Source organism: Thunnus albacares, chromosome 16 (genome assembly GCF_914725855.1).
Source record: "Thunnus albacares chromosome 16, fThuAlb1.1, whole genome shotgun sequence".
NCBI lineage: Eukaryota > Metazoa > Chordata > Actinopteri > Scombriformes > Scombridae > Thunnus > Thunnus albacares.
Window position 1 is genome coordinate 11,016,817 of NC_058121.1, and position 27,705 is coordinate 11,044,521.

The window sequence follows — 27,705 nt, forward strand, 5'->3', positions numbered from 1 at the left end:
AACAATGGCGCTATCTTTAGCATGAGGCAGCAACTGTTCATGCACGGCAGTTAATAACATCAACACATGCCAACATTAATGTTCACTGGGACCTGAGGAATGAATGGTGGTTTGGTGAAAGGTAAACTACAATTAGCTAAAAGTATCCCAGTCATTTCTTAATCGCTACACAAATCCATCTCTACCCAACTTTTTCTTTTGTGCAGCGCAGAGTCATCTTTTCATGTGTAACAGTGACAGTGTAGAAATGAATGTTGGCTGTCCAAGTTCTTTTCTTCTCTCTCAGTCTTTTACATGGCTGAAAAGCCTTTTAATGACAAACGGCTGTGATGTGTACAGTCCTGAAGTGACAATAAGACCGAGCAAGACTGGTCATTCCCATGAAACATCAGCCTGATTTAATCATAAAGATTTCCTGCAGACTGTCTCTTAAATAGCAGCCAAAACTGCAAACATGTATTTAATGGTCAAACAAAAAACTTAAGTATTTCAAAATGAGTGGCTTTAAGACGAGAAAGGTAAATCTAGAGACCACTATGAGAGACAAGCAAGAGGATAACAAAGTCAACTTCGGATAAAGTTACACAAAGCCTCGGCTGCATTCACACCAAATCTGGCAATGTGATAATAACACAGTCCTCCCGTTCATTTGAAAGGGGGCAATGTGTTTAGGATGTGGGAGTGGGGACCTAATGGTGTGCAGCAAAAAAAACACAGTAGCAGTGTGGGAAAAAGTTGAACCAGCATCAACTTTTGCTGAAACGCAACCCAATGTCATGCTGTGGTAGCCAATCATGTAAGCCTGAGATCAGACTGAAGATGCTCACTGGATAAACCTTGTTTACCATGTAGCAGAACTGTACAACCTTGCCATGAGGGAGTACTAGGACGAGGGGAGGACATTTCTCTTCGTTTGATACCATTAAAAGTAAAGTTAGGCTTTGTTGTTGGCTTCCTGACTCATTTTAAAAAAGATGAGAGCGCAAACAAGCTAAGCGCACCAGCGAAAGAGAAAGAGAGAGAGAGAGCAGTGGTTGTCCAGCGAGCTAGAGAGTGAATGAAAAGAGGAAGCTGCAGTAGTGAGAACAAATGAACAATCTTATTGTTTCACAGCGGTTACATTCTAAAGCACAAATAAACACTCCCACACCTCCGCACAACCCTGTGGGTTACAGGGTTACTGGATTACTGGATTTGGTTTGAATGAAGCCTAAGCAAGGATACAGATGATTTGAAAACAAAACTGAAATAGGAGTTCTTCTATTTTAACTGTCAAATGATATTAAATTCAACAATTGTAAAAAATTGGAGTTAAACCAAAGGCCTCAAAGTCTTATCAGAGATGTCTACCACGCAAAAAGCAGACACAGAGATAGAGTCAGTTAACATTAAACTAAGAGAGGCCCTGCTTCACTCCATCCTCCATGAGGTTCACCGAGTGCAGCACCTAACGGCTGAATGGGTCCCTTTGATAAAAGCAAACTTCATTAGAGAAGCTGATTGAAAGGAGCAAGGACAAAGACAGTACGGTTGTGGCATTATAACAGCCTTCCATGATGTATTCAGCATGTCACTATAGTTTTGCACATGAGAAAATCCTGATTGCACTTCATACTGCTAATGCTGTTGCTTATAAGGAACTGTTCTTTCTCCCCTTCACAATCAGTGCTAACGGTCCAGCAGCCCTGGGGCAGGTAGAGTGAGTTCATTGAGTTCAACATACAATGTACATTTGTAGTTTTTAAAGTAAAATCCAACTATTTTAAATGAACAATAAACACTATTGTGAGTTGAGGCAGGAAGTGTGACCTAAGGATTGTTGAGATGCTGCAAGAGTATGATGTCAGAGTCACATGCAGTGTTTAAGACCCTCTCCATAACAGACTGGCCTTTTGGTAAACACCAGAAATGTCTAGATTCAATTATAAGCCATTGTCCTAAATGACAAAATATATACCTATAACAAAATAACACAGCAGATTGTTTCAGTATCTGCCCTATGATTTGACACAACTCTATACACTCCATTGCTCCTTCTTTATCATTTTGGTAAAACACTACCACCTGCCTCATATAATGCTTGCCTATCATAAATGCTTCTGTGCCCTGTCATTGTCAGGTAATTAGATGAGCTCTAAGTGAGAGTGAATCAGACTAAGTAATGCCTTACCTGTTCCAGACCCCATGATAACTTAAGCATCCCTGTATTCAGACACAGCACGTGGGAGTTAGGGTGTTCACGTGTGTACAAGAGAGGAGGCATGTTTTTTACCCATGTGTTGACAGAGTGCTGGGTCATATTAGCGGTCAGGCCTTGGACAGAGATAATGACGGTGAGGTCTGGGTCAGCCTAAGTCTGTCATTGCTCTTATCACCACAAAAACACACGCCGCACACACACACACATACAGAGCATATACCCTCAACCTTTTGTTTAGTCTACTTCTACTAGGCTGGAGTAGGTATGCTGAATGTCAGCACTGATGGTGTACCTGAAAGTTTCTCTGTGTGCAAGCATCATTTGTGACATCACAACTAGTTTGGAGCAATTCATGGTCCAGTATGAAATTTACACTAATGTGATGTGGAAACCTGAAACCATCAGGGCACATACAATGAGACATCAGATCATTTTGAAATATGAAAATCAATTAAAAGCATATTTATAGATTCTGAATTTTTTGATGAGGGAGATTCATTTTGAGAATCTCTAACAAATTACACTTCTTTGTGGAAAACCGTATCAGATACAAATTATTATTTAAAGCAGAGTGTTTTAAAACATGTCTAGAGAAGGTCTTTAAATCAGAAATGGCCTAATTATGTAAAGCATTCAAAGCCAGCTTCCTGTACTTTACGGTTCTCAATAATCTGTGCTGAATATGTCAGTTGTTACCAAAAAAGTATTGAGGTTTGATTCCCCCTCCCCCTTCGCTAGACTACTCAACCTGTGTCATCTCTGCAGAGTTCTGACTCTACTATGAGCTATTATTAGAACCGACTCTGAAAATAGACTTTGGTAGACGGGTGCTATCACAGGCTGCACTGTACAGCTGTTTGTGATCACGAGCGAAGAGACAGCGAGGACGGACGAGAAAACCTCAACAAAAACATTTTTTTCCTTTCTTCCCTTACAGCTTGGATTTCTCATCATCTCATCAGGTGTGCTGACTACATATATTGTTCTGACTAGGTTGCTTACACACACACACACACACACACACACACACACACACACACACACACACAGTTATTGCAATTAAGTACACACTCCAGCAATATGCTCTCGGGGTCTATTTTGGAAACTCAAGTGTCCCACGTGGGTCCAAGCCCACAGTGCAGAGGAGTCTTGAGACCAGCTGGTTATCTGTTTGCTAGCAACAACCTGTGTCCTGTCTTCTTCTTTTGCCCCTGTCAACTTAGCCATGGTCTTAAAACAGCTTGAGCTACAACAGATGCAGAACCATGTCCTCAGGGTTGAGAGTGGAGAGAGAGAGAGAGAGAGAGAGAAAGAGTGAGGCAGACAGACAGACAGAGAGGAGTGATAGACACAGAGGCTGCCAGAGACACTTTTATAACAGTCTTTAAAATAAACACCTCCGAAAACTCCTCCTCCTCCTCGTCCTCCATCTCCACTGTCCACTTGTGCTACATGGAAATTTAAACATGCGAAGCCAGCACATAAATTTGTTGGAGTCAAAGGTTAGATAAATATGTTAAGAGAACAGGAATGAAATATTATCTTAAACATGCTGCATCAACTAGTAATTTGTCAAATAAAAGAGCACAAAGCAGCTAGCTATTAGCCCTTAACTCTATCAGTCCCAACAGAATGCCGGCATCCTGTTTAAGTGAGGCTTTCACATGAACCAATTGGTATAATTAGCTCTCGTCCTTACAAGCAAAATGAGCTATCAGCTTGGTTATACCACCTCCATGCATGTTGTTATGGCAATCTGAGCACCTTGAATGCTTGTTTAAACCCCTGAGGAATTACATTTTTTTTGGTAAACTATTCTTAATCAATTTAAGAGATCTTTGGAGCTAAGTGGGAGTAAAATAGAAAGACTATCTTTATACACCCCCAGGGAGCCACTTAACTACACTGAGCCATGTTAAAGGGATCACTATTTTAAAGTTTGGTTCTGTCCCCTTTCTCTGATGTTATTAAGTAATAAAAGGTTAGTGACATTGTTTGACTGGAGTAAAACTTATTTTGAGTAAATGGTTTATCTTCACCTATGTTATGTAATGGTCATGAGGTCTGCAGTTGCTGTCAAATTCACCCAAAACCTCACAGAATTCACTGATTAGTTGGATTAAAACCTCAAACACAACTATTCACATCAAACGTTTCTTAATTTTGAAATAGCTCTGGTTATTCTGACAAAGAAAATGTGCAATATATCCATAAGAGACTGAGAGGCAGATAAATGGAAAAGCAAAAATACAGTCAGGCTATAGGAGAGATGGGGGAGTTTACCCTTCTTCTTTATCACTGCAACCTTGAAAACAGTAACAAATAACTCTCTACCTAACAGGAATCAACCCCTTGTCGCAGCTGAGAAGATCCGTCTTCACAATCCCCAGCCCAGCCTGCAGTATTTTCATTCCAGCTGTGCTGTAAATCTTTCCGGTATCAAACTGCTGTAGAACCACTGTGAGAGCGGGCCAAATGTGGCTTACAGTTAGAAAACGCAATTTGAGCTGCGATGGTTGTGTCTCTTTCACATTGCATTGCTGTGGTGGTGGTGGTGGTGGTGGTGGTGGGAGGGGGAGTTTGGTGCAGATTTGATGTAAGACAGACTCTCGCAAGCATACGCTGACACACGGGTCAACACTTGACACTTTAACTCAAACACATTACGCAGCACACCTTTCCAGCACATAGATTCAGGCCTCAAACAGAAGAAGACAGGATATATGGGTGGGAGGGAGGGATGGAAAGAAAAGCAGAGAGGAGGAAAATGAGGGCTTTCCATGACAGAGATGCAGACAGATCAGCCTTACACCAAATAATCCGAAAATAATTGCATCTATTATGTCAATAGATCATAGGTAAATATAGAAAGAGGAGTACAAATGACTATTAGAAAAATGAAAGATAAGCAATAATGGCTTACTGACAGCCACTATAGTTTCACTAAAACATTTCCTACGTTTAAATAAATACACTCTATTGTAATATGGTTCAAGCAGGACATGCGAGGAGCTAGCTAGATTGAAGACTAAATGGGGTAAGGACCACCCATGAATTAGTCAGCGTTGACCTTTATCGGGCAACTATCACATCAACACTGTACTAAGACAGACATTTTATTAAGTAAAGTAAAGAGCAGCAATCTCATGTTCAAAAACAGCACATATGGTTGCCTGTAACATTTCTAAAGGCGGTCTGCAGGTCTTTAAAATTCTTTCAAGTCTTTGTACTTTTATCATGCAAGAAATCAGTTTGCTTACAGCGACCCTTATTCTGGCATGTCTACCGTTTCTCTCTCTGTCTGAATTTTTATCCTTGCCGTAAAACTGTTGATAAATGTACTGCATTCATCCGTAATCAACACATCTTGGCAAATGCATTTAGTGTTCTGCAGCTTTTCAATGCTGTCACAGCTGCATTGTTCTTTGGCTTTGACTAAAAGGGCTAAGCTATATCCTTCTAAATGCATGTTTTATACAGAACAAAATGCTACTTCTGTATATATATTTAAAAAAGTAGCAAGTCAATCAACTTGAGATAAAATTCTTCTCCTCCTGTCTTCTGGTTTGGTTCTTCGCTCTGTTTCACAGTATCCTCTGCTCTACAGTAACTCTGGCACTGACAGCAACAGAGCCCTAATGAGTGTTTGCTTGCATCAGCAAGCTACCAAAACTTTTGGATTGCATGAACATAGCATCCTAAAATCTGTCTGGTTTGGCTAAGGCTATAACCAGACCTACGGAGGGAGGCCTGTATCCAAACTGGCTTCACTAAACAAACACAACTTGGAGGTCTGGCTTCGCTTTAGCTGACAGACGTCATTATGCACGTCGATTAAAAACAAACACACCGACAGAGAGAGATGTCCAGCTTTTCAGTGTGGGCCTAGGGGTGGAAAATCCCCAATCGGACAGGGTTAGACAGGGGAAAAGTGGAAAAGTGAAAGACAGAAAAAGTAAGAGAGGTGGAGAGCAGTGGCAACTTTTGGTTGATAGACAGTATAGTTTTATCTGTTTGCATTTGTTTTGTTTTGAAATGATGTATCAAACAAGCTGCCTAAGGTGCCAATTTACCACTAAAACAGAATTGACAGTGAAGCTGAATATTCAATAGACTTTCACTTCTTTTCTTCACTGTCATACTGGACAAGTGAAAGAGGAGAGTGGGGATTATCCAGGCTCATCCAGCCAGCTCTATTACTGTTATTGGTGGAGAAAAGCCAAGATCCAAACAGAGACTGCCCCCCTCAAGTCTACACAAGACCTAACACTGGTCAGATTGACATAATGGTCACTATTACCATGCTGTACAGAGAATATAGAGACTTATTTCCATGTAAACAAGTGTGGAAAAAGAGTAAAAGAGTGTATTTGCATGACTCAGGACAGCTGAGACAGACAATAATGCATTACCACATCACATCAGTTACTGAGCACACTCAATATGAATCAATGATACACGACTTAGAGGTTCCCACACACATTGGGTGAAGCATGTCTACTATATCACACTCGTATCACATGAGAGCACATGGGCTAGTTTGTACCAACATAAATGACCAGATGAATTAGTATAGCAGGGAATCATAAACCCACAATACACACACTCACACACTCACACCTCAAGAGTAGCAGTACCCAATTGGGCACTGGTGTCAAGTTGCAGACAGGAAACAGATGGCCTGCTGGGAAAAAAGAAGAAAAAATCCAAATGCCAAAGAAGGCTAGAAAGAGTGCTTCCCTCCCTCCTTCCTTCTCTCTCTTCATCCCTCTTTTTCTCCCTCCATCATCTCTTCATCCTCAGCTGGAAGGAAAAGGAAGAGTGAGGCCGTGGTGGTGTTTGGAGGCTAGATCAGTGGGCTCTGGCTCAAGATCAGAGTGATGCAGTTCTCTGGGAGATTTTTAAATAACAGCCCAGCATGGCTCTACTGTACTGGATAGGCTGGGACTCACAGCCTGCAGGCTATTTAGGACATACTGTAGGACACATCCCGATGGGTGAGAATATATTTCAAGCCTTCAGGGAATAATGTTGCGATCAAGTGCTACATTTAACATCATCACCACAAATATAAGTGCTAGATTTACAGTATATATGCATATGAGGCGAGGCAGTGTAGGCCTTTTATTAGTTAGTCGACAGTAGAGAGGTGACAGGAAATTATATCAGAAAGAGATGGGAAATTATATGCAACAAAGGGCCAGACATGAACACAAGACAACAAATCCATAGGCCACCAAACTGGCTACCATTTCTATTGGTTATAATAACATTGTACTGTACTCATCAGGATAATTGCTATGTTGGAACCTGGAGGCTTTGCAAAAAAATGTCAGACAGGGCAAGAATGACAATTGGACAGGCTTTATACACTTTAACAGTTTAGCCAGATTATGAAAACGTCCTTTTTTGGTAGTAAAACTGAAAGCAAGTTCAACTGTAAGGGTGGTAATAATCCCCCTGTGCACTTAGGGTAGGTCAAAGTTGAATCAGAGAGTTGGTCTATAAACTTTGGTGGATGTTACTGCCTGTCTGTGTTTTCTCTTCCAAATCAGTTTTGCTATCTGGGTATTTGTTAAGACTAAGAGTCTATACAGTCTTGCAAACAGCTCTGAGAGGCTGTACTTAGAATAGCAGTGCTTTGACCTACAGTAGATGCTCCCGTCAGCATGCTAATGACAATGCTAATATGCTGATGTTTGGCTGGTACAATGTTTACCATGTTCAACATCTTAGTTTAGCAGGTTAGCATGTTAATATTTGCTATTTAGCACTAAACACAAAGTACAGCTGAGGTTGATGGGAATGTCATCAGTTTTGCAGGTACTTGGTCTAAGTATTGGTGGATTGATGATAATTTAAAGGACCAGTGTGTAGGATTGAGGGGGATCTATTGGCAGAAATGGAATATAATATACATAAGTATGTTTTCATTGGGGTATAATCACCTGAAAATAAGAATCATTGGTTTTTCATTACCTTAGAACGAGCCCTTTATATCTACATAGGGAGCAGGTCCTCTTCAGGTCCGCCATGTTGCACCTCCATGTTTCTACAGTAGCCCAGAACAAACAAACCAAATATTGGCTCTAGAGAGGGCTTTTTCCGTTTTTCACAAGTTTTGCGGCCACCGTAGGTTCTCCTACATAGTTGGAAGGGGAGAGGAAGGGGGAGGGGTACTCAGTTTGTTACAGTCTGCAACCTAACCGCTAGATGCCACTAAGTCCTACACACTGGTCCTTTAAGAGATCACTAAAGTTATTACAATTCATCCTGAGGGGAACATAAATGTGTGTACCAAACTGTATTGCAATCCATCCCATAGTTGTTAAGACATGTCACTAAAAACCACAGATTTAAAGCTCATAGTAGCCCTGCAGAAAAAGTCCAGCGATCAGCAAGGTAATTAGGATACATCCTCTGTGGAGCATAAATATCTGAACAAAATTTCGTGAAAATCCATCTAGTAGCAGAGATATATTTGTCTGGACCTAAGCAGTGGACCGTCAGACCATCAGACCAATAGACCAACATTGCCATTCCTATAGAATCATGCTAGCAGCAGATCGTTTTTCGTCCCCAGATCTCAATGATTAACTTGGTCAGTACAGTGAACTGACTACAGACTACAAGGCACATTCAACAAACTTGTGAAGCTTACTTCCTCCAAAACAACCTCACGACCTCTATTTGGTACACAGGACTGGCCCATCAGCTGCTGATGACAGATAACCTCTGACCCTGAAAACAGCAATCAGAGATCAATATTGTCTTGAGTAAAGCTGCCCTCCACAGAGAACACATTGATAAGTGGACTGACCCTATTTGTTTGAGGTCGCAATACGTCATGTGTTTACTTGAGCTATGGGTCCTTTGTTTTCCAAATCTCCAACCTCAGATCTTTAACGTGGTGAGGCTCTCATGCCAGGACCATGTCAGATCATCTGATGTCCAGACAGTATCTAAAAGTTTTCAGTCAGGAACTCGAAAAGATTCGGGGTGTAACTGATTAATTTTGCTAATGTCAAGCTGCTACTACACTTGGTGTTTGAACATAGAGCGCAGGGGTTTAATCTGAGGCCTGATGATCAATTACGCACAGAAATGTTTGATTTTAATATGTACCAATGCATGATTATCTTACCATTCCCATATAGACCAGATATCTTATTAAATCAATTGTTACAAGAAAAATGTGTGAAAGACTTTTATTTAAGATTTAAGAGATGGGATCTTTCCTTTTTCAGTACAGACATACAGACTGACAAGTCAAATATTATCATATGATATAATAGTACTCAGTTATATGTAACCATGGCTTTCACCTACATCAAGTATACTTCAGAGTATACTTTCAGCCAATATCCTGCATCAGTAGAACACTACCTTGAAACTCTGATCTGTTTTCCAACACCAGTAGCTATTTGTTTGTGCCAGGCCAATTTCTGTGATTGCATACAGTAGATAAAAAATATTTCCTACATGTTTTAAAGTTGAGACAGCAATGGGTAAAAATTCAACCCTAAAAACATAATGTTTTATAAGATATTACTTGCAAAACTTTACATCACAGCAGATGTTTCTTCAACCGGCAGACAGCTGAAAACCTGCCTAACATCTGTAGCGAGTCATTTAATGCTTCATTCAAAAACCCTGGGCTGTAAAAATCTGTAGACATCATTAAGCGTGTCTGCTAATTTCTAAAACCTGAAATACAGCCGTGATAAAATTACTAAGGCAACACAACCCAAAACACATGTTTACTGTATACTGAAACCTGCTAGATGTGGCTCGACTTAAAACACATGTTTAGATAAAATTAACCTCCTCTCTTCATTGAGACTTTGACTCTTCATTAAATTTGCACCCTGTAATCCTGTTGCATAACATTTCAACCTTTATTAGAAGTCTCTGTGGATTGTTGAGGAGTGTTTAGGCTTTTTCAAAGTCTCCAGACTTCTAATAAGGAGTCAGCCAAGCCAAAACATAAAAACTTTGTTGATCTGAAAGGAGTGCTCTGTCTCTCCTCCTCTCACTGTCTGTCTTTGTCTCTATTTTTGTGTAGTCGCTCCCTTCAATTAGGTCATAAAAAGTATTGTAAGTTGTTGGCCTGTTTGTAAAAATAAAACCAATGACAGTTTATACATTCAAACTATATTTTAATCATCATCTACTTGAAAATGTATGTTACAGTATAAATGTCTCTCCCTCTCTGAGTCTCTTTTTCCCGACAATCCATCAAAATCCTCCTCTGAATCAAGTTTCTCTGCCTTGTTGTGCCCATGCAGCACATGTTTCTGGGCTGTAAAAACACACCACATGCTTCTCCATGCCAGTCACCATGAGCAGAGTAGTGACATTACTGGTGTTACCCTCTGACATAACTCCCAAACCCAAAATCCAACAGTAACATGCACTGGCATGACGGACTGCATTAGCTGTAAAAGAAAAGTATATGCCATCATTGACTTTCCAACTGTCTGACTTTCAGTATAATTCCCAAAGACCATCCATCTTTTATTCCGAGCAGGTGAAAACATACACTTATTGGCAGATGATCCACGTCAGGTACACACAAACCTGGCCAGGCAGGCAAGAGAGCAAACATACACACCTTTAGCAAAACACAACATGAATACACATAGTTGGTATTCACCTCAACACTGGTCTTTTTCTGCTCTCCTTATGGTGCAATGCTCTGGTTTAATGAACTGGACTACTGTGAAGGTTCTTCTAAGGCAACACATCCGAGAAAACAGACACACACGCAGTCAGAGGTGCAGCGTCCTTCACCCTATGACCAGGGTGCCTTGGAGAGATAATTAATTTTCCTGGGTGAGCACAGCTTGCTAAAGGGCAACTAATAAGGCAGAAACCCAGCTGAATGAAGCCATTCACAAAGTTCTCTAGCAGACTCAAGCATAATCAGGACACATACATAAATTTAATATTAATCTACTTTATATGCTTGGTATCATTACAAAGTTATTCTTACCAGGGCAACATCAAACAAGACTAATTAAGAAACATATCCCCTCCAGAGATGTATAAAGCATGTAGAAAATACCATGCTTTGAATAGTAATTTGTGTTTTCTACACAAAAAAGTTCAAATATATTGTTCAGTAACTATGAATATGCAAATATTGTTCATAATGTAACTATTACACACAAGATGCTGCTTACTCCACTGAAAAGTCCATTACCAGTGCATAGTATGTGCACTAGAGGTTCAAGTTTCAACATCACACTTCTGTAAATTCCAGTTTGGCCTATAATTGGCTTCCAACCTAGTTGTGATGTCACAAAATCCTGCTCGTACGTACTTCAGATTTTCTGTGGAACAGAGAAACTTTCCACTTTCAGCAGATGAATGTGAAAACAGACTTCTAGTGTCAAACTCCGCACATGCATCAGTCTGCACAGTGAAGCTCAAACATCCAAGTGAAGGAACAAGAAGCAAAACACATTTTTAAGTGGAGAGGGACTTTAAAATCCAGACAATGTAAGAAATGTATTAATGGGAATAAACAACTCTGCAATAAATGTTTTTCCTGTTTGTTTCTCTATTGCATCACTTACAGTATGTATCTTTACATTGCATATGTTTTTTGGTTCCTCAGGTGTTAATTTCTGTGCATCCTCCCATGTGTGCAACCCACAGACGTTTTTTCCCCTCTCCACCCTTGCTGACCTTTTAAATCTAGCAGGATCCAGAGGACTTACCCCCACAATCTCACTGGGAGATAAATGACTACCCACAGCTATGAGGCTCTTCAAATCCCCCATCCAGTACTGGTTCGGGCAATAACATAGACATTAGAAGAATGAAAAATACATTGCTCCTCCAGGAGAGAAAACTGTCTACGGAGCATAAAAAATTGGCCCAAGAGGAAAGGAAAAGTTCTTGTAGACAAACTTTAAACTGAAGGGCTCTCTGCCTTTTGAAAGCAGAACTATCAAGATTTGAACACAAATATTTGTCTGCAACATCAGCTTAGGAACAGAAAATTGTGGTGTGGGTGAAATAGGGGAGCAGAATGAATGTAAATGTAATGTATAACTGAAACTGGGGGTCCCCGGAAGCTGTGATAGGGGAGTAGATCTGGTGTAACAATATAGGGGCATAGTCACGGCTGATGCCTGGGACCAAGATTGGGGGGGGGGAGCAGGGGCCAGGGCCATACAGATAATGGTATGAGGATGTATAGGTATTACTGAGATGGTGGCGGGGGGTAAGTATAGGGTGGGATATGGGGGACAGGAGAGCCGCAGCAACCCCCGCAAGCAGCTGCCTGTTGGTGCTGAAGAATGCCAGGAAGTTTTTTGGGGGGACCACATCTGCTTTGGCTATCAGGAGACCCTTCGCCTTCCCCCGTACACTTCAAAATTATATTTATTTTAGAGTTTGTTTTTTTTTTTTTAGAAAAAGACTGGAAAGAAGGAGGGAAGGAAGGAAGGAAAGGCAGTAGGAAGGAAGGGAGAAAAAAAGAAAACACACCTCTAGGAGAGTTGAAGCCATTAGGAATGCATGCTGAGTTTCAAAAATAGAGAACAGAGAAGAAAAGGATAAAAATCAAATCAGGGGCAGAGAAAAATGGGGGGTGGGGGTCGGAAAGGAAGGAGGGCTTTGCTATCCTGTGAGAGAACCAGGCCAAAGCTCAGTACAGTGCCAGGTTCCATTCAGAATAGACAAAGTAAATAAAACCACTTGATGAAAAAAGGGCACAAGGAAGCGAATAGATGATGGAAAAGAACACTCCAAGCAGGAGGGGAGGTAAGCAAAGAAAAAAAAAGAAGAAGCTATAGAGCTATACAGGGAAAGAGAAAGAGAAGGTCTGGCTTTCTGCACTTTCTGTTTTCTGTTTTTATAGCTGAGCAGTCAGCCGTATCTGATGGCCGGACACAGATTTACACAGATTATCACAGCATTGTCAAACATGAATTCACATCTCTGTGTGTGGGGGAAAAGGGTGCAAAAGAGAGAGAGAGAGAGAGAAAGAAAAATAAAGGGAAAGAGGCAAGAAGACGAGAAGGAAAAGCAAGAGAAGGACAGCCAATTAATCATTTCTACTGTCATGTCAATCTCTCCCTACATCTCCAGAGGACGTCCAGTGAACTAATCCAGAATAATAAATAAAACTCAGTTAACATCCAGCTCATCGAAATGTGCACCAAATTCCTGTTCCTGTTCCTGTGCCGCCGAGCCTCTGGCCTGCCCTCTCTCTTCTCGTAACCCAAACCACACACTAATTCATAAATTACAAACAAAGAGTCCCTTGTGGTTTGGGAGGGACCGGGCCGGCACTGCAAACTGGCGCTACAGGGGAATGGCTACGCGTCAATTAGAGGGGAACCTGGCTGACGGGGAGAGGTAGGTGTGGATGCATGCACACACAAACAGGCTCACACGCTTACAGTCTCGGAAAGAGGCAGACTACTGTATACACATGTTCACAACGGACAGGAAAACACACACGCAACCATTTGGAAGCCATCGAAACAATTTTGTCATTTTGCAGCTCAGGATCTGACTGCATCATTGTCCAGCGTAAGGGGCTGTAAGGGGTTTCCCGGTTCCGTTTACGAGGGGTGACGTGTGTTTCGGGTGGTGTGCGTGCACCGCTGGGAGTTAAACCTGCGGTTGTGTTGAGCTCAAGGCAGCCTTCTCCGGGAAAAAAAAAACAAGTTGAATTGCAGGAGATGTTGCTGCAATTGCAAATGTGGATTAAACACTAACAATGTTTTGAGTTAAGCATCAGATGAAACACATGTGAGAAGTATGCTGATGACAGCAGAGGAGTTTGCTCTGCTGTCATCACCACGTGTCTTGCGCTCTCATTGGCTGTAGCTCTTTGGTTGGCTCCCCGACACGAGCAGATATTTAGCCTGCTTGATATCTTTCAGGCATCTGCGACGCATTGGTGAGCTCTCAGATCTTTGAACAGTTCACACATAGCGATCCAGTGCCAATTTGTTTCCGATCTTTTGTTGGCGATCTCCAAAAACTGTTGCAGAGTGGAAAATCACGGATAAAATCACATAGTGTGAACTCAGCATGACAAAGCTCTTTTATTTGATTAATGGAGGTATCGGGAGCTTGCTAGCATGTAAGTAAGCCATACCGACGTCTTCCAGCAGCTAACACTAGCTTGGAGCCTCTGTACAAGAGGAGTAGTAGGCGTAGTAGGCAGAAGTGCACCCCTGACTTCGGCCTTCTCTGATTGGTTAGAAGGGCAAGGATCACTTAAAAACTTGAGAGGGGAATATATCTGTACTATTGCCAGCCTGTTCAACGAGCCTAGGTCATAGAAGCCTTTGACAACATCTTTACACTGTAAGATTTACTTTGGAGCATATCACAACAAACAAATATAAGATGAAAACTTACATACTGTAGCTTTAATTTTAACTAGCAAAAGTAAGGAAATGTCATGCAATAATTAAAAATACATATTGTTAGAAATAAATATGACAACTTATTATGATATGCTATACATTTTTTGATCAAATCATAAGCATTAGTTTCAGACCAATCAAGTAAACTAGAAATATGAAAAAAAACAACATATTTTAAATTTCAAAGATAAAGGTGGTGAGGAGTTTTTGTGTTAAGGGATATCTTTTCAGTGTGTTCAACCCTGCTGTCTGCTCAGAGTCAGAACCAATATTTGGAGTGTGTTAAGGATTCACTGGCCCTATTGCCTTTACTGTATTATGCACCCTGGTGGTTAATTATAGTGGAGTCAAACTCCTGCCAACAGAGCCTCATTAGAAAGTAACACTGAAAAATGGGTTTCCCTGTTCTAAATGAAAGTACTAATACTGACTGGGGCGTTGTCAGGTATCGGTTTAGTAGTGTGCATGTGTGTGTGTGTTTGTGTGTGTGTGTGTGTGTGTGCCGTTGTCTGTATCTAAGTGATCTCATGCAGTTGTTCCTACGTTTACCTCATCTGTCCACACGTGAGACCCACAGTTCCCTGTTAGTGTCTAATCCTGTCAGTCCACCTGGCAAATCTCCTTCTTAGCTCATGAACACTTGTTACCTCATGTTTCACAGAAACCCCAAGACACACACACACCGATTTTCAAATAATTAGCACACACTCCCACACCAATTTATCCACTTGTGTACGCACATCCTCAACAGCAAGAGCTAAAACGGTACTAACATCCCAGAAGGCGATGCAAAGTGAGGTATTTAAACTTCACAACAAGCAAAGGGTAAAAACAGTCTCATAACAGATGTACAAAATGACTCTTAAACATCTAAAGCTCAAAACTTATGAGATGGAAAACAAGGAGGACGGTCCCGTTTCTCAAATAACACAAACGTCTCATGACTTCATGACAGAAACAAGCAACAGGAGAAAGCAGAGAGATTTAAATGCGTGTTCAGACAGAAGACGAAGTGACACTTACACACACATTGCTGAATGGAAAATCCTCCGGGGTCCAAGCAGTAACTTTCTCTCTGAGCGTGTGTTTGTGTGCGGGTGTCTGTCTTGTCAAACACTCTCCCTGCTCCTCCTCTCTGTCTCGCCAGGAGAGCTGGGGACTAGCTTTGCCGTAAAAACAAGAGCTCACGTGAAAAGTCCACCGTGGGTCCGACCAGAATGAGAGAGCAGGGCCCAAAAAAGGAAAAGAAAGAAGGAGGGAGGGAGGAAAAAAAATAGCCCCTTTAAGAGGGTATACTCCTTTATGGTGACTTCCCCTTTTTAAGCCAAATGTAGTATGAAGAGAGTTTCCTCTTCTTTTCTTCTTCTCATCCGGAGAGAAGAACTAGTGAAGAAAAGCTTCTCTAATGCTTCTCCTTTTAATTTTCTCTTCCTTCCTATTCTCAGAGAGAGAGAAAGTTAAACCCGGCTTTAGACAACAGGAATGTGACAGCAGGAGCGAGTGAGAGAGAGAATGAGGTGGTGAGGGAGGGAGCGAGAGAGAGTGTGTGTGTGAGAGAGAGAGGGAGAGAGAGAGAGAGAGAGTCAGAGAGAGAGAGAGAGAGAGAGAGGGAGAGAGAGAGAGGCAGACAGAAGCGGGACATGAAGTGTTCACCTACACAGCCCACTGCTGTGTGAGTAAGCAGTCAAAGAGAGGTGGAAAGGGGAGGAAAGGAGCAACCAAGAGTGGAGGAGGAGGGGGCTACGAGTGAGAGAGAGAGAGAGAGAGAGAGAGAGAGAGAAGTCGGTGTGCAACTCCAGGAAATGACCTGGGAATTTCATTCAGCTCTGATTGGAAATCTGGGAATGTTGTGTTCAAGAGCTGGAACATGCAGCTCCAGGCTGTGCATAGCAGGGTCAGACAATATAAAGTTACAGATATACAGAGATCATTTTTGTGGTAATTGTCCCTTTACTTTCTCTGGGTAATTTACAGCATTGTGGGCAAATCAATGAGCAGAACTGTTTTCTGATAATATTGGATTTTTACATAATTTTTGCATTAAATGTGATAGAGTACCTTTATTTATTAGGTATTTATCTATTTAAAAAAAGCTTTTATTCAGTTATTTTAACAGTTTCTCAATTGATTTACCACACAGTCCACTATCTTGTGATTAGAGCTGCAACTGACGATTACTTTCATCATCGTTTCTCATTATGTCTGTAAAATGTCCGAAAATTGTGAAAAATGCCTGCTATAATTTCCCAGTTAAAGGTGACGTCTTTATAGATCATTTTTTGTTTGACCAACTGTCCAAAACCCAAAGAAATTCAGTTTACTATCATATATGACAAAGAAAAGCATTAAATCAGTGCATTTGCAAAGTCGATTGACTAATTGATTAATCAACAAATCGTTGCAGCTCGAATTGTGTAAAGTACCAGTCAAAAGTTTGGAAACACTTGAATGAGAAAGTGTGTATATATCACTACTACGATAAAAATGGTTTTCTTCTGTTTTAAACCCACCTCCCAACAAAAAGTTTGATCAACCAATCAGCTTGTTGGATGTGCAGGGCTGCACACCTTATTTTTTTTCCCATCTGACTTACTCTGCCTCTGATTGGTTAGGTTGGTTAAGTTTAGGCATAAGGAGTGAGACGAGCTGGGTTAGGGTAAGAGTATCATGGTCAGAGCCAATCAGAGGCAGAGTCAGTCTTCGCAGATTGCGTGTGGGAAAAAAAAAAATAACGCAGGCTGCACAATGAGTTGTTGAGATTTACAATATATTCATCTTCAAACAATGAAAAATGTATTTAAATGACCAAAATGTGATCTTTTTTATGTGAAAACTTCACCATTGACCAATGTTGTTGTTCGTCCTGTCATGTCAGATTTGGAACAGGAGCACATCAGTTCCTCTGTGACCTACGATTACCCATAACACCCTTCTCTGCATAGATTTCCAGGAACATGTATCTTTGCAGAACTATGCAGCTTAAGATGCCCTGGGAATTTCTCCCCATGAATCCCACCCCCAGACTGCCCCTCGACACTCACACACACACACACACTAATTCTCCCCTCTCTCTCTTTTTCTCTCTGTCCTCATCCACCGCAGGAGGAAAACTGAAACCAGCCACAGACTGGAAAGCATTAGTCTGCCCCCTCCAACCTCCCCCCACCCACCGATTCAACACACTCAACATACAAACGAAAACAAGGACGATGGATCACAAAAACGAGCGGAGAGAGTAGTTTTTCGCCGTGAGCGCAGAGTGACACGAAAACAGTAGTGTATACAGTTTACGACTTTGTTAAGCTGACAAAGTTGGCAGCGAGTTCTCGTCCAGAGCTTTGCTTATTTTGCAGTTTCCACCCCAACAAAGAAGCAGTTGCTCATTTGGGAAAACAGGCCAAGCAAAAACCACAGGACGGGGGGGAGATGTTTGTGTGTTTGTGTGTACAGCATTTGTGCATTCTGTTTGTGCATGTACTGTATTGTATAATCTATTTGTGCTCGTTCTTATGCATGTAAGTACGTTTGCACATGTGCGTAAATGCATTTTTGTGCAAACGTGACTGTATGAATGTTAAACTTGACTGTGTGCTCCTATTATCCTACATTTGTAAAGCAGACAAACAGCCCAAAGCCAAATGCAGAACATTCCTCCGCTCTGGAAAGTGCTTCCTATGTTGGGGGCTGGAACAGTTACAGGGATATAAGTGGCTTTGACTAGCGGCAGTAGAGCGACAGACCCCAAAATGATCATCAGTGAGGCCCTCCTTCTAACCATTCCCATAAAGACAGCTGCTAACAAGACCTGTGGAGTCACAGAGTCCAGGTATTTAGACGGAAAATCCCATGATCAATACATACGACTACACCTAATGCTGTTACGCATCCACCCTAGGATAAAAATGATGCAAATTTAATGAAATTTAACTACTTCATCTACTAATTAATTACTTTTACTTTAAAGTAATCTACTTCTAGATCCAATACTGGTAATGTTAATACTAATACTATAGGACATACCCACCTCATTGGGTATCAACACTGAAAAAAATAAATACATTTATGAGCAAACTTAGTGCTCACCAGTGGTGGAGAAAGTATTTAAATATTTTATTTAAAAGCAGCAGTACTATAATATGAAAACACTCTGTTACAAGTAAGAGTCCTATACTGAACTGAACGTTAAGCATTATTTGCAAAATGTGCTTCAAATACCAAAAGTTTAAGTACTTAAAATGCAGAAAAATGGCCCCTCAGTTATAGTATATACTACCGTAAATTATTGCCTTTTAATGTTGCACTTTTTGAAGGTGGAGCTATAATTTTAACTGTTTTATAGTCTGTGGGTAGTTTAATGTATAACAATGCATCATATTTTAGAAGCTTGTTATATATTTTGTATGTAAAATCTAAATCTATGAAGTTATGAATAACTATGGCTGTTGTACAATATTTCTGTCTGAATTGTAGTGGATTAGAAGTATAAAGCAGCATGAAATAGAAATGCTTTAGTAAAGTACACATGTGGAGTTTTTACAGTCCAGTACTTGAGTAATAAGTTATCTTATTCCACCATTGATCCTTATTGATTACACCATTTGAAACCACTGAATTATCTTGTGTTTGACTGGTGATAATAATGCACACTTTGACATTTGCAAACAGAGCTGATGAGCATGTTGAATGCCTGAAAGGTTGGAATTGAGTTAATCATACCAGGCTTACCATATCATGCTGATCCAGTCACCTGTGTTATCTGTCTGTATCTGTACAGCCCTCTGTTGCTTCCCCGCCATGTTTACTAAGCAGTCTATAGATAGAGGAATCAAAGCGTCTGGCTGGCACACACTCTGGTTTCCGTTTTATCTTTTTTTTTTTTCTCTCTCGCTCTCTTTCTCTCTTTCTGTTTTCATTAAAAGGGACTTTTTTAAAGGCTTGGTACCATGACACAAACCAAAGTGAATAATGGTGACTACAAACACTGCATCACTGGCTCGGGGGGGGGATAAGGAAAACAACAGAGTTCTGAGAAGACTCTTAACTTGCATTAGTCATGGACATTGTGGTGAGATACAAAGCTTTGTGTCACAGTGGATATTTTTTACACTAAGAGGCAAAATAATTAAGAACCATGAGTCTGAGAAAAGAGTTAAAATAAATCGCTTTACTGTAATTGAGCAATTTTATGGCATATAGTGGCAATAAGCAATTAGTTTTACTTAAGGTTGTTTCGCCTGAAGGATTTGTAACATTTTTAACTGCTTACAAGAACAAATTCTAGAAATTTAATAAGCACCACATCAGAAAATGAAATTAGTCATTCAGTTTATTCATAGTTTACTTTATTAGTCTTGTTTTAATGAAACTTCAAATAAAAGTGAGCCATTAAAACTTTCCTTTGAATACATTTATATTAAGTTGCTTTCTATTCTAAGGAATTTATATTTTAATCAATACAACCTCAGTAACAGAATTTGATATTTTGGTAAGAACACAGTTGGATTCGTTACAGATTATATTGTATACAAGGGAGCTTCCACCTGAGAAAAACTTGGGTTGCAGTTGGCATTTTGGTCAATTGCTCAAAGGCACTGTGAACATAGTGTTTGCATTACTCAGTTATTCCCTAAGACCAAACATATATATTTCCTGAGATAGTCTGGGACAGTGAGCTCTAACCTCTGGGCTTTCCCTGCCTGCACAGTCGGAAATGATGAACAGAAAGGAGACGAAAAGAAAACAAGAAATGGAGATGAGATGAAAGGCAGAGGTTTACAGGTTGTGAGGGTGACAAGAGACAAAACATGAAGACATGATTGAAACATGTGTGAGTGGTGGGACGGAGAGAGAGGAAGACAACAAGGGGAGAGGGCGAGAGAAAGTCAGACACGCTGCAAAAACTTAAAAGGAAATATAACACCTTGGGTTTTTACAAATCCACTTTGTTCAAGATTCATTTTAATCTGATTAAACTTCTTACACCTTCCCTGAGGGCCAGTGATCACACTGAGTAGGTATTAAACAAGATTTGTAATGTATGACCACATTACATATAGATAGAGAGTCTGAAGGAGGGAAAACTACCAGAATAAAGACTGGTTTTGTGTGTGTGTGTGTGTGTGTGTGTGTGTGTGTGTGTGTGTGTGTGTGTCAACATGTATCTGACAGCGTGTGAGGTGCTACATGTTGCTTATGTGTCCTAATACAGATACGTAATAGGTACGCAGATATGTAAATCGAGACACGGTGCAGGACAGACATCAGCAGATTTAACATGCTGGCAAAGCAAAATCCCACAATCCCTGGCTTCAGCAAGTCACCATGGCAACAATGTTCGCGCCAAAAAACCCCCTTTGATGTTCCTCGTCTTGTTCTGGAGAACACACCCTGTTCCTGAGCAGCTTCACTAACTTTCTGCTGGTTACTTTTTACTTCAGTAAGTTATATTGCAGAGCTTTATTAGAGCTGACGGAGACTATTTGGTGCAAAACAGATTACTTAAGCCAATATGGTATGTGTCTGTGTGTGTGTGTGTGTGTGTGTGTGTGTCTGTGTGTGTGTGTGTGTGTGTGTGTGAGCTAGTGTGTATGCGGGCGGGTGGATTGGTGGAAGGGACAGGAGGTCTTGGCAGAGATGATGTTATACCAATCACACTCAATGCCTTTTATGGGTATTGGTCGAAGCCACAACAACCACTATTAATGCAACACACTAATATGGCAACAGACACACACACACACACACACACACACACACACACACACATGGGTCAGCTGAGGTCACGTGCTGTGTGTTTTCTCGCAGCAGTGTTCCTGAGAGTGCCAGCTGCGGCTGTTATTCCAGGGTTTCTGCAGAGTCAGGTTTGTATTACGAGGCTGGAGAGCATTCAGAGGGGCCACTTCATTCCTTTCTGCTTGCCTCTCCGCTCACTAAAAATCAAACACACCACGGATCACGTTTGGGTCAAAGACTATTTTTTAAGAAACACCTTCTCCAGGTTCTTGGTTTGTTTTTGCTCAAATAAAATACTCTGGGTGGAGTCGACCATAAATAATGCTGCAACTAGAGCCAGAATCCTCATACGTTACCGCTAAAGTATTTAAAGGTTAAGTTGGGACATTTTCTTGTGATTGACAGTCGACTTGATACAATTGGATTTGTACTGATGAAATAAACCACACCCAGCCTGTCAGTGCGTTCAGATTAAAACCTACTCAAATAATTCTTAGTTTCTTTTACATCATCAAAGTAATGTACAACATCAAAACATTATAAAGCCTCACATCTGCAGCGAGAGTGTCGTCAAATGTGAAAAAGCGTACGTGACTGACCTTAAAGCAGCGCAAATATGCTTAGATTTGGATCAATGATTGACTAAAAATGTGTTGACCTGGAGTAACACCAGCCCACAGGATGTTTTCTGACAACTTTTTTTTTTTCTACTTTCGTTTCCTGGAAGCTTCTTCACACAAGTTGATATTGAAATCCCAAGTTTGTAATCAGCCATAACTAATAAAACTGAGCAGCACTGAAAACCATGACATGAAGGTCATGAAAGTTTTCCAAGAAATATAGAAGTCAGTCCATGAGGAAATGTCAGTAACTGCATTTGGGGAAACGTGAAGAGTATCATTCACACGCTTGTAAATATTTCTTTCTGCTATGACTTTGTCAGAAAAATGGACTGTGGGTTGTTTTGTCTTTGTGGAGACGTTATAAAACATAAGCCATGTCACACATCTGTAACAATTTATGATATTCAAAGAACTTGATATTTTAATTGACATCAATGTGTCAGAGATGACTCCTGAAAAGACAAACTCTTACTGACAGAAAGCCAAGCAGTGTGGGTCTACTGTACCTGAAACTGCCATTAGCCATATGAGGCCTTGCGTCCTCTAGTCCCGCAGCTATAGGATGAGCTATAAGGGAGAATGATGGGGCCCAGCGGCGGCAGCGGCAGCAGCTACTGCCTGGCTGGACTGCAACTCCACACAACCAGGCCAAAATAAACATCTTCCCCGCAGTCTCCTCTGCTGACATGACATGAATGTGTGCGCAGGAGCTGGAGGTCTGTGTGGCTTGCAGCATTCACATGTGTACCTCAAGTATCTTCGTGCGTGTACATTATATTTGTGTGTACGTGTCCGTGCACGTGTGTCTGCTTAACCACTTGGGACAATTCAAACCCTCAAGCTTGTGAATTACATCTTTATCTTCCTCTGCTTTCCCGTTACATCTAAATCAGCACCCCCCCTGTGCTATGTGCGAGGCAGCCAGAGCCTCATGCAACTCGGATCATGTCCATTAAAAATACCAGTAGCACAGTCTAGTCACCTCGCCTCTGTCGGTTCCTGTTCAGTCTCTACAGTGTAAACTTCACCAAAATGCACATAACCACCTCCTATCCCCATATAACAGTCAATTCTATCTGCTAAAGGAAAGAATAAAGGAAAAAATAAACATTAATTGTTGAAAACATAAAGACCAACTTGGCCAATTAAAGGAAAATCCACACTTACATACTTTTACACTGTAACTTTTTGATATTCCATGAAGTGAAATGTTATGTGTTAAGTGTTTATTTTAGTGAGTATCCTAAAATTTACACAGTATGCATTAATTTACATAATTCAAAATGGGTTTTTTTCTATTTAACTCATACTTTACCTTTGTAGTAAAAATCGCAGTGACTTTTTGTCTATTTTTGTCCAGTTACATGTGAAAATTGAACACGCACAAAGCAAACTAAATTCCCAGAAATGTATAGTACAGCACACTACTTGTGACTGTTCAAGTGTTCAAGTGTTAAAAACGTACTTATCCTTGACCAGTGAGTACATGACTGAATTTTGGGGAAATGTGAATAAAATCATGAAAAATGCATCAATTTTGTCAACTGCTTTTTCTAAGGCCAATAACTTTTTTTTTTAACTTTTTTTAAACCTTTGAAACCACCATGGATGGAAAGACCTCAAAGTGGTCATAAAAACTTTTTTTCTTTCATGGCAACAAGGCAACCTCCTGATAAAGATCATACGATATGATCGAAAGCTCCAGAACGGCCACTATGAAAAGAATTTTTCCATTTGAGTGAGTAGAAAATCAGTTCAACAGCTAATCTTTAACTTTGTTTCTGCGTCCAATTCAAAAGCCACAGTAGTGGCAGCATTTAAAAATACATACAGGATATTAATGGACTCATTATACTTTCATTAGGATTTTTTAGGGATCCTATTCCCATTTTGATTTTGTTTCAATCTTGTGGTTGGGAATGCCTGAGTTGTGTATCCCACCGAGCCCCCCCCCCCCCCCCCCCCCCCCCCCCCAACAGCTCCAACCACCAGATCTCATGTTAACTAGCTAAGTGCCGCAATTAATCCATTTCCTCCTCGGCAGTTAGACCTGTTCATTAGGCTTTCTATAACCTTTTATCCCCCCGAAGAGTCTGCTCTGTGTGGTTGAAAAGAGGCTGTGTGGCTGTGAGGCTTGTTCAGGGTGATCCATTACGCCGCAGCAAACACTCCGAGGGGAAAGTCACAGAGGGAAGTTTAGGAAAAGAGGCCTACTCATCTTGATGTAGAGTCTGACGCTTTAATACGCCTCAGGGGAAGAAAGGAACCGTGCTCTGGGTAGGGAGGCCTGACACAGGAAGGAGGAGGGGAAGAAAGTAGAAAGATTCTTCTGGATATGATTTGATCAGCATTGACGTCCATAAATCATATTTTGTTAAATTTAGTTTAAAGTTATCGCTCTGATTTATGGCACAAAGAGACACATACAGAAGCAGGATGTCCTCAGGCTGTTTCACTCACCAGGCAGAGGAAGGATGTTGGCAAATAAAAGGAATGGAGTTGTGGAGCTGCAGGACAGACCTCAGAGGTCTGGTTGAGCAAGCTGTATAAATAGGACCCTGCCTAGATATGACCCAAAATACATCTTTACACCATGGATACAACAGCCAGTGCATCCTCATGTCATATCAGCCAAAACTATACTTTAATTTTAATGAAACATACAGACGGAGGCAGAATATTTCACTTCCAGGTACGTCTTTAAAAAAGGTCAAACGACGCTTCAACAATACTTCAAAAGGGGCCATATTGGAACCTTGCTTTTTGAAGAAAATGCCCCAAGCAGGCTCATTCATCAAACTCCAACAGTCGCACTGAGGGTGAATATTTCCAAGCTCAGACTATGAATAATTTTGCCAGACAGAACTCACTGCTGCTAAATGTATTATATATGTTGTCTTATTAAAGTACAAAGTTCTGCGATCGTACTCCTGAAGTCTTTTTTTGGTCAAACAAACAAACTGTAGGGACTTCCTCCAGGGGGAGAGGATGTAAATGAAGCCTGACAGTGGCGGCCGTGCAGAGTGTGTGTGATCTGCTGGGAGACTGATGGCAGGTTCCAGGCCATTTGCTGCTGTGTTATTGCTAAGAAGCGAGTCCACCCCTAGGGGCTGTGTGAGGAAGAAGCTGGAGCTCGTAGGGTTGATGGCTTTATAAATCACAGGCAAGCTGAGGCTGATAGCGAATCTGTACTGTGTGAATCAAACAACAGCACGTATTCATACACATACTGTATATACACTCATAAAACAGCAGTTTCCTCAATTATTTTATTCTTGGCAGGCAGCAGAAGCCTGTGAAATAGCACTTAGGTCATAACGAGACAGTAAAGATTTTAAGCGGGATAACTGTGAATGCTTTCTGGTTTCTTCAGTTTTCTATGACATAAATTGAATATTTTTGGGTTGTGGACTGTTGGTCGGGACAAAATAAGACATTTGAGGTTGCATTTTGGGCTTTGAGAAACAGTTTTCTAACATTTTATAGACCAAATGACTGATCAAATAATTGAGAAAATTATAGACAAATGAAGCGACAGTGAAAATAATTGTTAGTTGCAGTAATCCATTTAGTGGTATTGAAAATCACACTCACACACACACTCAGAGACACACACTCAAAAAAAAACATTCATAGAATTCTGCTAGTCTGAGTGTATTTATGTATTCATTTACATTTATTTATTTGATTATTAATTCTACCTCAAAAAGTCTTTCTTCTATTTTTCTTTCTTCTATTTTTTATTTTTCTATTTCGTTCTATCAGTTATTTTGTGTACATGAATGCTACTTTTTTCCGCTGGAACAAAACTTTGTACAGTCTACCACACACTCTTTAAATGCTACCCATCATATGCAGACAGACCTCCTCCGTCCCCTAGTCTGACACAAATGGGGTCAATCCTACACACACTCAACCACCAATGAAAGAGGATCCCCTTACCACTTTGCTGGAGCCTTGAGCAACAAGTGACTTCATGTCTGCAGCAGTTCGACTTGATTTACTCACGTTCAACCCCCTCAACTCCCACCGCAACCCAGAAAGACCCATCTCCTCGCCCCTCGCAGCACGTCCCCCTCTATCTGTTGAACATTTACACCGTCCCGCATCCTTCCCCTCTCTGCCCTGTCTCTCATTCCCTGCTTCCTCCTTATAAACACTCACACATTTACCCACCCAACTCAGCACCACAGCTGTTGGTGTGTTACAGAGCTGTACGATGTGTTATCACTGACAGATAAGGGAGGTCAGACATAGATTCGAGCCAAATGACTCCATAAACACGGCTAAACAGTTTGTGTGTTCTTGTCTGCGCTGGCAAGTTGAGATAAAGGATGTATGAATTCTTGAGAGAACAATCTGACAATCATGCATTGGAGACAAGCAACTCAGGGTGGTTGATCTTCAAAAGCAGATGTAGAAGCCATAAAATGAGATCAGAACTTTAGGATTTAAATTCATACGCAGTGTGCATACGAGCATTGAAAAGAGCTGTAGAGGAACAGTGAGAAATACAATCCAGACACAGACTTAAATTAATTTATGGACTTCAGAGACACATAACGCTGATTTCCGGGTCTAGTGGGGACGCATGGATCTCATAAAACCCGATCCTTAAAATCCCATCTCAAAAATCACATTGAAATGCCAAATGTAACAGTAAGCCTGGTCCAAATTGACGCATCTGTGACAGTGATTTTGGCGGGTTTGAGAGGCTCCAGGCCATCGTGCTGATTGATCAGTTCTGGGTGCTGGAGGCGTCTGGATAGCGCATGCATGTGTGTCTCCGATTGTGTAGTTAATGAATTACAGCCTTGACAGGTCAGGATAAGCCCAAGGGTGGGGAACAGATAAAAAGGAAGCCCATCATCCTCCCTCATCCGCACAGACATAAAGTAAAAACAAACGGGACAATGAAAAATGTATCTTTACTGAATTTGGCGGCTGTTTGACTGGCATGTAGAAAATACTTGTAGAAGCTTTTAACTACTAAAAAAGGTTTCATCTGCCCAAAAGAACAAATGCTATATTCCTTTAGAAAGCATTTATAGTCTAAAAAGTGACTATAAAAATGATGTTCCTTAATGCACTCCTTTAATTCCATTTCAAAGGTAAAAGAGAAGTCCTTCAAATTATTAATAACAGTATCCAAGACATAATTTCTCCACAGGGGGAGCCATAATACAGTTTAGTGGCCAAAAGACTGAACTGGTATAGAGATCCATGTCGTAAGGCTTTTTGCACAAAGTGTGCAAGCAGCAGCAGCAACAGTAATCAATCATCAGTCATTCCTTTAAAATACTTATGATTCCACTCAGAGTAAAATAAAGTCCATCTAAGAGCTTCTTCTTCTTCTTCTTCTTCAATGAAGAGCTAAATCATCATAGACAGGACTGAAGTCAAACTGATCAGTGAGTGAACACCACCCTCCAGTGGCAGGAGCCCTTAGTAAAAGTGCATTGGGACTCACCACAGGTGTAGATGACACTGAGGTACTTCCTGGTGCCAGAGTAGCAGGGATCTCCAAAGTCTCTGGTGGAGGCTCGAATGAGACAAGACTTCTTGCCCTGACAGTGGGTGGTGAGAATCTGCAGAGCCACAGGCGATTGGCAGTCTGACAGATAGACGGAGAGGGGAGACATTATTGAATGATTATTAGACAACCAGACTGATGCAAAATAATAAAAAAAGAAGACCCTTTACCTAATTACATAAATGAATGATTTAAAAAGAAGGGACATTGTTACTTTTT

At 40.9% G+C, this 27,705-nt stretch overlaps 1 protein-coding gene across 2 annotated transcripts in view; it reads right to left on the reverse strand.

Annotated features, from left to right (window-relative positions):
* The window catches only part of LOC122965597 (protein eva-1 homolog A), a 76,324-nt gene that overhangs the window by 13,336 nt on the left and 35,283 nt on the right, over positions 1-27,705 (reverse strand). Inside the window, exon 5 of one of the 2 annotated variants that reach the window (XM_044329749.1) lies at positions 27,424-27,567. In XM_044329749.1, coding sequence (XP_044185684.1) covers positions 27,424-27,567 — 144 coding nt within the window. Of the gene's footprint in view, positions 1-15,621; positions 15,746-27,423; positions 27,568-27,705 lie in introns of those variants that run through there. The other variant, XM_044329751.1, reaches the window with a different exon arrangement.